At 27.9% G+C, this 12,971-nt stretch overlaps 1 protein-coding gene across 1 annotated transcript; it reads right to left on the bottom strand.

Moving 5' to 3' along the window:
• Positions 1–6,818: 6,818 nt before the first annotated feature.
• On the bottom strand, positions 6,819–8,022 carry LOC145847437 (equilibrative nucleobase transporter 1-like). Its single transcript, XM_082953596.1, has 2 exons — positions 7,718–8,022; positions 6,819–7,647 (listed from the first exon to the last, which is right to left on the bottom strand). Exons 1-2 carry the CDS (start codon positions 8,020–8,022, stop codon positions 6,819–6,821), a joined length of 1,134 nt encoding a protein of 377 aa, XP_082809722.1.
• Positions 8,023–12,971: the final 4,949 nt, after the last annotated feature.

Raw genomic sequence — 12,971 nt, 5'->3', positions numbered from 1 at the left:
GTCCAGCTAAAACAAAACTTTAAAAAATTCACCATCTAACAAACGTTGTAAGGATCGATTAAAGATCAACTAATTTTTCCGTGCATATGTGTAATAATTCCCAAAGCGGTATCGCAAGTTAGGTTATATGCGAAAACAGTTGATAAGTGGTCATAAGAAAAAAATACTTTGGAGCATATTTTGTTTAATTAAACATTTTACACAAAATAAATTAATTATCACAGTGAAAGAAATAAATGACAAACTCAAATTGAAAGATATGCTAAATGTGAAATAATTCTTTATACCGTAAAGTTGAAAAAGTAAATGAAAAAAAATTGCTTAAAATTTTTTGTTAGAAAAATAAAATTCAATGCAAAACAATTAAAAGACAAGACGATGAAATTTTTTCGTTTATTTTAAAATCCGATATAGTTTTTTTATCTTTTAATCAGGGATTTCACTATTAAAGAAGCAGTAGTTTTATTACTGGCTTGTATTCAAATTACACAAAAAAAACTAGTAAATTACACTACAAAGAAAAAACGTTTTTGACTAAATTATTAGGGTCCTGCCCTCATTTAAAATTAGAAAAAGAAACAAAATTGAACGACATGTAGTAAATTAAGGTAAAAAAAGATGGATAATAGACATCCAAAAACTACTTATTAGATATTGAAACTAGATATAGCCTCAAAATATTGTACTTCCGAATATATTTAAGTGTAAAGAATATAAAAGTAATTAATGGTAATGAACACCACAAAAGATTATAATGCTATTGTTTATTAAGTGACAAAAAACACTCAAAATACTTAATCCTAGGACCTGGTGCACGAAAAATCTACTCGGTTATCGAGTCGCACGCCACGGATACCTTTTAACGTCATGTCTGGCACATACTATAAAATACCAAGCACATACTTATTAGTCCTAACTGTGTACAAATTGTGAAAATGTACGGAGTTAGAAGTGTTTACAGCAACTTCAAATACATTTATTCAGATAAAAGAGTAGCCATTTAGATTCACTCTTGTAGGCGTTGATAATTTATTAATGTTAATTTTATTAGTCTTTGTTGTACTACCAATTAAATAAACTTACTTTGATAATGATTTATTTACTAATTAAAACTTGAGTTTAATAAGTTTAATAATTTAATTAGTTAATGTGTTGTAAACAAAAAACCAAAAAACCTTGCGAAATACTCTACCATTAGCAAAAGAAATTTTTTGGATTTTGCTTTTACTTATCTTTATGTTCTACATACTTTCGGATAAAGCTTACAACATATAATGTAAAAACTAAAAAAAAATTTAATCAAACTTGAACATACTTTTTTGCTTACTCCAAAATGGAAATTGATACATTAATATCGTACAGCAGATAGTTTTATTCACAAATACTTTTAGAAAAACTTAGATTAATCAACAAAGTTTTAAATACAATTACGAACTAAAATATTGCAACTTTGTTCGATATCTCCTTTACACAGCATATTTATCTACAAAATACTAATTTATAAGTTTATTTATAAAAAAATACATATATGGATAAATCAAGTTTTTGGTAAAAATAGATTAATTTATTAAGCTTTTTTAACTAATAATAAATGGCTTTGGACTACACAACTTTTAGTAAAACAACTGCCGTATTCATAAATTTTAAAGTTTCTGAACAAGAAAAATATTTGTGTACAAAACCGAAAAATTAAGTTCTCTTTTTGCAATAAAACTTATTGTTCAATTTCTCAAAATTTTAACTACTTTTCGGCGGTTTCAACAGCTCAGTGTCTTTTTTTTTACCAAAATAAAAACTAAACAAATAAAGTGTTGATAAGTTACAAAGATTATTACGCTTGTTTTAGGGTTATAGCGATAATTACTGCTTGGAATAGCTTTTGCTAAGTATAAAAGTTGGGTTCTGATGACATTGATGTAGTTTAGAGACTGTATAAAGCATTATTATATTTTATTTTGATTTAAAATTTTGCTAAACTTTAATTTTAAAGCTAATATTTCTTTTGAATAGGTATGCTTACAAAGTCTTTGGTAAAATTGCTTCCAAAATTTTTAAAACAAAAGAACATTTACTGAAAATATGAATTGCAAATATCATTGCTAGCCTTTGTGATAATTTTCTTGTATAAAAAAACTTATTGTAATAAAGAAATTTAGTGTGTTTCTTATGCTGTTTTTCTCGTGTTTAATCTTATATATATGTTATAGTCAAATATACAAGTATATATATATTCTTACAGTTAAATACAACTTTAATTAAATTAATAGTCCTGAGATTATTGTTCGAAACAAAAAATGTTTCTACCACTTAAATATTTTTTTACAATAATTTATTCTGAGTAAATGAGTTATTCTGTGCTTTGCTTCTCATTTTGATTTTTTGTTTTTCTTCATTTTATGCACTTTATTTTCTGAAAGTACAGTTTTCTAATATTAAATAACACTTTTATTTGTTTTGTAATACAAATAGATAGATAATGTAAGTAGTTAGTGTGTAGCTTGATGACCGAAAAAGTTTCTGTACAAAACTAAAACTTTGACTTAAACTTTAGAGGGTTGATTTTTTTTATCATGTTTAATGAAATTCAGTCGGTAAAGAATGTAAAATAATGAAACTAACTCTAGATGTACTAAACTTAAATAATCTTTAAAAACTTTAGACTTTTTGTACATTATTGTACACTTTTTTTCTACATACATTTATACAAAAACTTTATAATACTAAAGTTTTATTATTTATAATCAAAAACTAAAGTTACCTGATTATTAAACGATTCAAGTTCTGTTGAACTTATTGTTCTTTAAATCCAACTCGAATCATTTACCACCCGAATCAATTCTCACCAGATCAATTTCAAACTGAATCAAACACCACTCGATTAATTCCCACTCGATCAATTCCCACACAACTTGTTCGTCACTTTTGCAAGGATGTTATTTTTGCACAGTGTCGTTTTTATACGGGTTTAATTTTTGCACGAAGCGTCAATTCTGGACGAGTATCCACTTTTGCATGACGTGACTTTTGAACAAGTCGTAATTTTTGCACAGAAGACATTTTTGCACTGTTTAAAACTTTATTAACATAAAACTATATTTAAAACAATTTAAATTGAGTTGAATTTAAATTTCATAAACCTTAAAAAAAAACCAAGTAAATCTGAAACTGTAATTCAATTTTTATTATACGGAGAATTTAATTTATTTATTAGAAAATATAATAAAATCTAAACAAAATTTACCCAAAACTAAACTTGAAAATGTTTTTTGCTAATTATAATATATTCTTAAGTAAAAAAAACTCATAAAATCTTTACTTGTTTAATTTTTTTTAAGAAGTCAAATTAAAGACGTCCTTGAATTGGTTAAAGTCAAAAATCCAACATAAAATACATAAACGTACAAAAACAAGCACGAACCAGAATTTTTGACAATGATATCAAATTATATTTGTTGAGTTTAATTGTACAAATGTCAAGAGTCTTTAAAATTTTTTCCGATCGAAACTTTTTTTTGCTTAAATAAAACAATGGTTTGGATTTTTAAAACAATATTTAGCTATTTTAACAGCATAGTAGTTTTATATTCTTTTTTCTTTAATCATTTTATCATCACAACTTAAAAATTTGCTTAAACTTGTATGAAAAATTTTTTCTAGACTTGATATAAAACTAGTGTATTTAATATTTTGAAATAAAAGTAAAGTTTAGTCCAAAAATAGTTTTAAGTGTTTTAGTTTAAAACACTAATCGCCCGTATTGTGTGTAAGTGCAGTTTTAAGCAATAAGTTAAATACTACTTTGTTACATAATTTTTATCAAGATTCGTGTGTATATACTAGTGATGTACCGGACCCGGATTCGAACTTTTTTTCAAATTAGGATCCGGCCGGACCCGGATCCGGACTTTTTTTTCAAATTAGGATCCGGCCGGAACCGGATCCGGACTTTTTTTTCATATCAAGATCCGGCCGGATCCGGACCCGGATAGTGAGTCCGGTACATCACTAGTATATACTGATACCAACTTTTATTATAATAACTTTATGTCTTACAAGCTCAATCTATCGTACAACTTAGATGCTATTTTTTGTAAAATGTATGTAAAAATTCTTGTTTTAATGTGCCTTTTATTTTTTTTGTTATACATAAAAGTCGATGTAACTTTTAAAATTAAACCTAAACATTTTAAAGAAAACATTTAAAAGAAAAGGAAAGTATTTTTTTGACTTATTCATATACTATTTTTGAACTATTTTAGCAAGAAGTAATCTTAAAAATTTGAATTTAAACTAAGTTTAAAATATGGTATTTAACTTTGTAGATTCAATTCTAAGCAATAAAAAATATGTTGTATTGTTTTTGTTGTCAGCAGTCAACTTGTTTTAAAAAGTTGTATTGTTATAATACTACTCTCTCTTTTGCTAAGTTTGTTGCTTTAACAACGTATAATAGAGTACCGATATTCGAACCTAATAGAATGAAGACAATTAGTATCAAAGTATGAATAAAAAAATTAAGTCAAAAAAAAAGAAAACTTTAATTAAATAATTTGTTCCCTAAATCGTCCGTCTTTTTTTTTGATAATAATAGATTTGATATATATTTAAACTCTATGAAAATAAGTTTCAGTTACCTTTTAATTATATTTAGTTTTAATGTAACTTTAAATCAACCTTATTTTAATTTATATTCAAGTTTAGTTTTACATTAATACGCAATTACATAATGTATAAAGAGGTAAGATTACATTTAACATAATTTTAGTTAATTTTTTTTTAAGATCTATTTAGATAAAGTTCGTCAACTTAGTTTTATCAAGTTTAAAAAAAAGTCAGTCAAAAGTGACGACCGGCGCAAAAATATGGCACCAGTAAACAAATTATGCCATGCAAACAGAACGCATACAAACTGCAGTCTTAAAAAGTGATAACCCGTAGAAAAGTGACACCTATGCAAAACTGACAGTATGCAAAAATGACTCTCCGTGCAAAAGTGATACAGTGTAAAAATGACGTTCAAAGTTGATTGGTTAGGAAATGATTCGAGTTGGAATTGATCGGGTGAGAATTGATCAGGTGGGAACTGATCAGGTGAGAATTGTGCGCGGGTTGGAACTGAGTGGTTCCGGTAAAATACTTTTCAAAGACTAATCTTTTATTAAACTTAAATTTAACAAAAAAGGTTGTTCGTGACAGGCTGATGTTGCCCGTTAGCTTCCGGAATATAAATGTACTTAGAGATAAATACTTGTAAAAAACTAAAATTTATTTTTCAAAATTACATATAAGCTTTTAGATTCTTCATATACATTTTTTTGTAAACATATAACCAAACCCAAAGATATCAACTTTAATCTCAATTTGGTAAACTAAAGCATTTTTATAATGTATGCAGTGGATTTTTTAAGTTAAAACATGAATAAATCTTTTTTTTAATTGATACTGAAACAATAAATGTTGTAATTTCTTTTCAATAGACACCTTTAGCGATCTCTATTAATTTTTACAAAACTTGTTTTATAAATTGTATTTGGTAGTTAGTGTGAAGAATTTATTACTTATCAACTATACGTTAAGGTTTGCTACCAAATAGTCTTTATAGGTTGAAATAAATTAACAATTTTTAACTTAAGTTTTAATTTTAGTAAGTTAAAATACTTCAATGATTTTTCAATAGTTTAATTGTTTAGTTTTTCAATTATTTAACTTTTAATGGTTTTATAGCTAAATAACAAAACTTAGTAGAGATATTATTTTTTTTTACTTTTGTAAAATAAGTTTCGCAATTATAGTTAAACCTTTATAATACCTAATAGAGAAACTATCAAAAGGTTATTTTAAGACAGCCTATCAACTTTGCTTAAATTAAGATATTTCTTATAAAGATTGATCAACGTATTTTATTCAAATTAAAAGAAAAAAAAAAAAGATTCTTGGTATTGTTCATGTTGTTATTAATTTTATTTTTATAAAACTCAAAAGTTTCATTTAAACTTTAAAAACAGTCTTTACTTTTTCCTACTCAATAAATACATATATATATAATAAAACGTTTTAGTATGACATATATAAGTTAATAGTTAAACTGCAATGGTTAAATCACATGTTGTGACAATGAAGGTCAGGGACAAACTATCTTATTTACAAAACAAATCATATCCAGTAAGCAAACCTATGCCAGACGTACAAAAGTACACAAAAAACATATATTTCTGAAACTAGATGATAAAAGACTTCGTTTTTTTTCAGTAGATTTTTTTCATTAAGTTGACTTATTTTTATAAATAGTAATCAATCTATTGTTTATTTAATGTTCAAATTAATAAACGGTCTAAGTAAAATTTAAGCTATAAACTTTACATTAACTTCATAACTTGTATAAAATTTATCACAACTTGTAACATTAAACATATTTATATAGTTTATTGAACGATAAAAAAATTACGCCCAAATTTATTTCCTATTTTGTCCAAGGACCTGGTGTACTAAGAATATTTCGGTTATCGAGTCGCACACCACGGATACCTTTTAGTGTCTTGTCCAGGACGATCATTTTTACCTAAAGAATAAACATAAAATGTACATTTAAGCGAGGTTTTCGATGCCAGACATGTTTTCCAATTCGACCGGATCGTTCTCTTTGCCTTGCTTTTCTATCCTTCTCATGTACCGGACTATGACGAAAGGATGCAGCAGGAGCAGAAAAGACATCACCAGCAAGCCGCAGGTCACCGGTAGAAAGTTGTTGTTTAAAACGTCGGTGACAAGCGACCTCAACGGTATTTGCAGGAACAGCATGACCCCAGCTATGGCCGAGATCACCCGTACAGGCTCCCTATGATGTTCGGCGGGAACGCGGCCGTCACGAAAGTGTCGTTCGAGCTGAAGAACAATGCGCAGGTTGCGACGACGAGGAACATGCTCACTATTTGCAGGTTGGTTGAAGGGATCATCATGAAGATCAGCAGCAAAATTCCGGTCACGCAGGAAGTTCCGATTCCTGTCAGGCAAGATTTCAAGCTCGCAGTGCTTTGGTCTTTGAATTTCTTTTGAACTTTTTGCATCAGCATGCCGTAACCGGTGGTGAACACTATGTTGGTGAGCTGAACTATTCCGAAAATGTTAGAGTACCAAGTCACTGCTGTTTTGTCTGCGTCAGCTGCTTCGCCCAACAAGCTTTTCATGAAAATGTTAAAGTTTGAAATGTAGTACACGACTATAAAATCAACAATCACCACTGATAAGACACAAGTTATAAAGTACGGTTTCAGCAAATACTTGGTCAATTTTTCATTCTTTTCACTTTCTTCCAACTTGTCATCTTCGTTGTTATCATCAGCAGCATCTTTTTCAGCAGCAAATATCTCTTTGTACCCGTATTCGTAGCTCTGATCCACGGATTCGGGAACTGAGCGTTTGGGAGTGAACACAAAAGTTCGCGCATTCAGCAGAAACCAGGCAACCGCGTACAAGTAAGTCAACGTTCTGAAGCTGACTCCCAGGTCGAAGTAAAGTTTGTTGAAGACGAGAAACACAACAGCAGCGCTGCCGAATGCCCCGCTGACCGTCGAAATGTAAAAATTTCTCCTGTTTTCGGCGAACAGCTTGGCGGCTTGAAGGTTTTGAATGTACAGCCCGAAACCGGCGCTGGGAAATTACCGGGAAGCAAAAGTAGAGGGCAAGCGATGCGCTAGTTGGTACGGACGCCACGACCAACCAAGCCACGGCAGCCAGGTTTATCACCAGAGTCCTGGTGATCCAGCTACCGTACTTGTCGAACAGTTTACCCACCAGAATGTTCGTCAAGGGAGACACCGCAGCGGTTATGGTGTAAATGCGGGACAAGCTGTTGTCTTGAGCGGTGCAAGTTGTTTCACTGCTTGTTATGTTGCATGAACTGCCGAAGAAGCCTTCTTCGTGCAAAACTGACTCGAAATTCGCCCAGCCGAAAACGGCTCCGGCCACAAAGAGAATTTCCAAAATTGCCGTGATCCAAGTCAATACTTTTTGTTTGTTTTTCATATTTATTAAGTTTATATATCTACAAAAAACAAAGTGCATATATTGTTTTTAATAATTTACTTTATTAAAAAGAAACTTTATTTAATCAAAATAATGTTAAACATTAATTTAATTAGTAATTTTTTGTTGAATTACAGGTTTTCTTAAATTGCAATTATTTAAGGTCTTACAAACAAGTTTAAATAGTTTTTTATCAAACGTTTTTTAAATACATACACAATACTAAAAGAAGTTTCAGAATGAACATTACAAAAAGTAAATTAAGCTTTAGTAGTATTTCATTCTTCAAAAGTCATCCGAAGGGTCAAGCTGTGTATAATTGCTAAACTTTTATTTTTAATTAAAGCTAACTGTCTCAAACTTAAAAGCATGTAAATTTAAGTTTTTTATATCAAATAAATTTTATTTGTTAAATTTCTATGACAAGTTTACTTAATTTAAAATAGAGTTAGCTTAGTTTAAGTCCATAACCTATGGTAAAAAAACTAAACTTAGAAATTGTTCTTAAATACATACATTAATAGCATTATCATCTGAATTTAATTAACAGAAACAACTAAGTTAATCTTTAATTACCATGGTTGCCACTGATCAAGCTGAGAAAAATTTCCTGACTTTTTCCTGACTTTTTTACCAAAATTTTCCTGACTTTTTAAATCAAACTCTTTAGTTAAATTTATTCTAAAATACATAATCTAACACTTGAAACTATATAAAGCTTTCAATCTAATTTTAATACAGGTTAAAAACAACAGTTTTTGCTGAATTTTATCAAAATTCCAGTATATCACTTAAACCATCTGTGTATGATTCATGTTTGTAATAAACAGCTCTATCAGCAAAATACTTGTATTATCACCTTATAAACAAGCCTGTCTGAAATAAAGACACAATTTTTTAGCATTTCCTAGCATAAATGTATCTAGATATACAAATGACATATAAGGAACTTTTACAACTTTTGTGTATATATCACAATTTCACTATGGAAGTGTCCTTGCTACAGACCATCAATACTAAAAAGCTTACAAAACCTGCTTGTTCAAGTTGGGTACTTGTTCAATATATAAATAGAAAATTTTTGCAGTTTTATAATAGATATTTTACTAATTTTACTAATATTTTAATAATTTGTACCAGGTTTAGGCTTTAGAAATAAAATTAAATATTTTTGGAAATTTCCAGGAAAATTTTGGATTTTTTTCTGACTTTAAAGGACTTTTAATCAATTTTTACCATATAATAGCTTTGGAAAACAAGGAATTTTGTAAATTTAAACTAACAAAATCTTAATCTTTTTTAAATTTTATAAAATTTCCTGAATTTTCCTGACTTTTTTTTAAAACCCCCTATTTTTACCTGACTTTTCCTGACCGAGTGGCAACCCTGAATTACTGTCTTTCATGCTTAAACAACTAAAAACAACTAAAAGCTATAAAATTAGTTTACATAATTTTATAGCTATTTAAGTTTTAAAACCTATATAAAGAGCAATAATTCCAATTGATTTAATTTTCAAATGGCTTTTTGTAGCTTTTGAGGTTATAAAATTTTGAACAAATAAAAAAGATCTTTTAAAAATATCTATAACGTCAGTATCAATAAATAAGCTTTAAGCACTAAAAGACAATAACAACTAGCGTGATTATATTGTAAATTCTTATAATTAATTCAAATTAAGTTCTGAGATGTCTCCCTGGCTTTGTCGGTGCTCTGGTCTCCGAAGAATATCCTTTAAAAGCGTCTGTGTCTAATTTTTTTAATTATGATCTCATAGTTTTTGTAACTAATTTATTATATATGCTAATATTACCGTCACACTGCTTAATAAACCTTTAAACTCCAAAAAATTTAAACAAATCCCCATTTTTTGCCAAAAAAAGCTTTTTTACGTATAAAAAGCAGTTCAACAAGTTTTTAGATAAAAAAAGAAATGAAAAAACCGTAAATATCGATTAGCAAGGAGTAATTTTCGTAAACTATTTTAGTACCTTTTTACAGTCTCGAAACTGATACTAAGAAAGACTATGACTAAAGTCGTTTGTTTCTGTTGTAAAGTTTTTTTTTTCCTAAAAAAATATATTAAAAATGATTAAGATTGATGTTAAAAGTTTTGAATTATATAAAGATGACTTTTATAACAGAAGCAAATGACTTTTTTGTGAGAATTATATTTAGTATTCAATTTAAATTTTTGATGATAATTTCATGATAATGTTATTATTTTTTTTTATCATGAAAATTTTTATTAAATAACTACACAGCTAAGTAGCAATGCTAATTGCTGTTTTTCCGTAAATAAAAACTAAGCTTTATAACCACGTACTTGCTGGAGTTATAAGAATAAATTGTTTAAGAAAGTTTTGCGAGCTTTTTAGAAATTGGTTTGTTTGTATATAAATAAACTTTATAAGTTCTTTGCATACAGTTTTAAAAGATGTTTAAACAGTTATTAACTAATTTAAATTCTACTTCATTTAAAAAACTATCTGATGTTTGTAGACCACGGTTTCCTAAACTTTTTTTCAAAATGTCCATTAAACAAAAATAGAAAAACTATGGCTCCCTCCAACAAGATTACTCGAAAAACTACCACTAGAAAATGATGTTTTTTTTATTTTGCTCTTCATCATAAATTCCAGAATGAACAGTGTAAGTTTTAAACTATGACCTCATGGCCCCTACGTGTCCCCTTTTCTCCTCATGATCCCCTAAATTTTTATCACACAAAGGGGGCCATTTGACCTACTCTAGGAACCCTGTTGTAGACATAGAAATTAATAAAAAAAGGAATTTTTAGTTTTTAAATATTGGTTACAAGACACCCTTTTATGCTTAATTAAGAAAAACTAACCAACATATAGTTGAACCGGTCAAAAATGTACCAAGACATAACTGCACGAGGGTACTTAATTGCACGAAGACACTTTTGCACGAGCATACAATTTCGCAGGGAGACATTTTTGCAGAGTTGTATTTTTGTTTATTATGCTTTTAATTTTTTTATTATCTAAAGTTTTTACTATAACTGTTACCACTAATCCTTACCCTTGGTTGGTAATTTTTTTTTTCGTATTTGTTTTTTTTTTTTTTTACATTATATATTATTTGTTTTTTACCATCACTATTACCCCTAGCCCTTACCTTAGGTCGGTAGTTTTTTTAACTTATTTATTTTTATTTATCATAATTTTCTAACAATAATTTCTTTTCATTATATTTATACTATCACTATTACTCCTAACTCTTACCATCCGAAACGTCAAGCTGTGTATAATTGCTCAACTTTTATTTTTAGTTAAAGGTAACTGTCTCTAACTTAAAAGCATGTATACTTTAAGCTTTTATATCAAATAAATCTTATTTGTTAAATTTCTGACAATTATAGTTAATTTAATTCAAAATAGAGTTAGCTTAGTTTAATTCCATAACCTATGATCAAAAAGCTAAACCTTAAAATTGTCCTAAAATATACAATTTAATAGCACTACCATCTAAATTTAATTGACATAAATAACTGAATTAAACTTGAATTACTGTCTTTCATGCTTAAACAACTAAAAACTCTGGAGTTTAGTTTAAATAATTGTATAGCTATTTAAGTTTTAAAACCTATAGAAAGAGCAATAACTCCAACTAATAAAAATTTAAAATAGCTCTTTATGGGTTTTTTCGCTATAAAATATAAACAAGATTTTTTTAAATATCTACAAAGTTAGTATCAATAAATAAACATGAAGCATTAAAAGACAATAACAACTAGCGTGATTATATTGTAAATTCTGAGATGTCTCCCTGGCTTTGTCGGTGCTCTGGTCTTTGAAGAATATTTTTCAATAATGTCTGTGTCTATTTTACAAAATTGCACGAATATACTTTTGCACGAGCAGACAATTTCGCAGGAAGACATTTTTGCACGAGTTGTATTTTTATTAAAAATTTTAATTATTAAAAAACATTTAATAAAAAACAAGGAGAAAAAAAAGTTACCGACCGAGAGTAAGAGTTAGGGGTAACAGTGATAGTAAAAATAATACTAATAAAATTGCTATTAAAAAGAAGTAAAATAAATATAAATAAATTAATTAAAAAAAAAACTATTGACTTAAGGTAAGGGTTAGGGGTAAAAGTGATGGTAAAAATATAGTAAAAAACAAATAAAAACTACAGTAACCTCTCGCATCTTTACGCACTCGTGACGTTACGCACTCTCGTTTAGTTACGCATTTTAGAATTCTAAAAAATTTTAAATCTATATTTTTTTAATATTGTACAAACTAGGTTTATTGTTCATTATTAATTTATAATATGTTTTTAATTGCTAACTCACCTCTCTTTACCTATAGACTTTGTAAACTTATGTTCCTTGACTAATTGATTAACATTTAGTTTTACCTCAGTTTATCAGAATATTTGTTAACAATAAGAGATTAAATTAAAAAAAGTTGTAATAACATAAACATTTTTTATTAAACATTTTTCATATATTTTATATACTTTTGTTCAAAAGAAGAAATCCATTACAGCACCAAATGCATATTTTTGTAAAAGGCTATAGAAACTAATTGTAATATAGACACCACACCATTTCTTAATTGTAAACAAATGCTTAATTATAAATCGAGTTAGCTAAGTAGAATAGAATATAAATGTAAAGTATCAAGTAAGTCACATATAAATGTGGTAAAAGATAAAATCTTCTTATTATTAAAATTAGTTAAATTTTTCTATAAGTTTTATTATATATGAATTTAAATCTATTTTTTTATGGTCTTATCATCTATTTCCATTATTATAAATAAAGTAAACAAATTGTTAAAAGTGGGAAATTTCCCAGTCTGCTTTTAACTAGAAGCAATATCAAAAAAAAAGCCATTACAGTAAGTATATTTGGTACCTCTCGTATCTTTACGATCTCTCATATCTTTACGCATTTTTTCTGTGGACAC

The sequence above is a fragment of the Thalia democratica genome, unplaced genomic scaffold, assembly GCF_965202585.1.
Source record: "Thalia democratica unplaced genomic scaffold, ktThaDemo2.hap1.1 HAP1_SCAFFOLD_913, whole genome shotgun sequence".
NCBI classification, from domain to species: Eukaryota; Metazoa; Chordata; class Thaliacea; order Salpida; family Salpidae; genus Thalia; species Thalia democratica.
The sequence above is the reverse complement of the archived record's forward strand: the minus strand, read 5'-3'. Positions and strand labels throughout refer to the sequence as shown.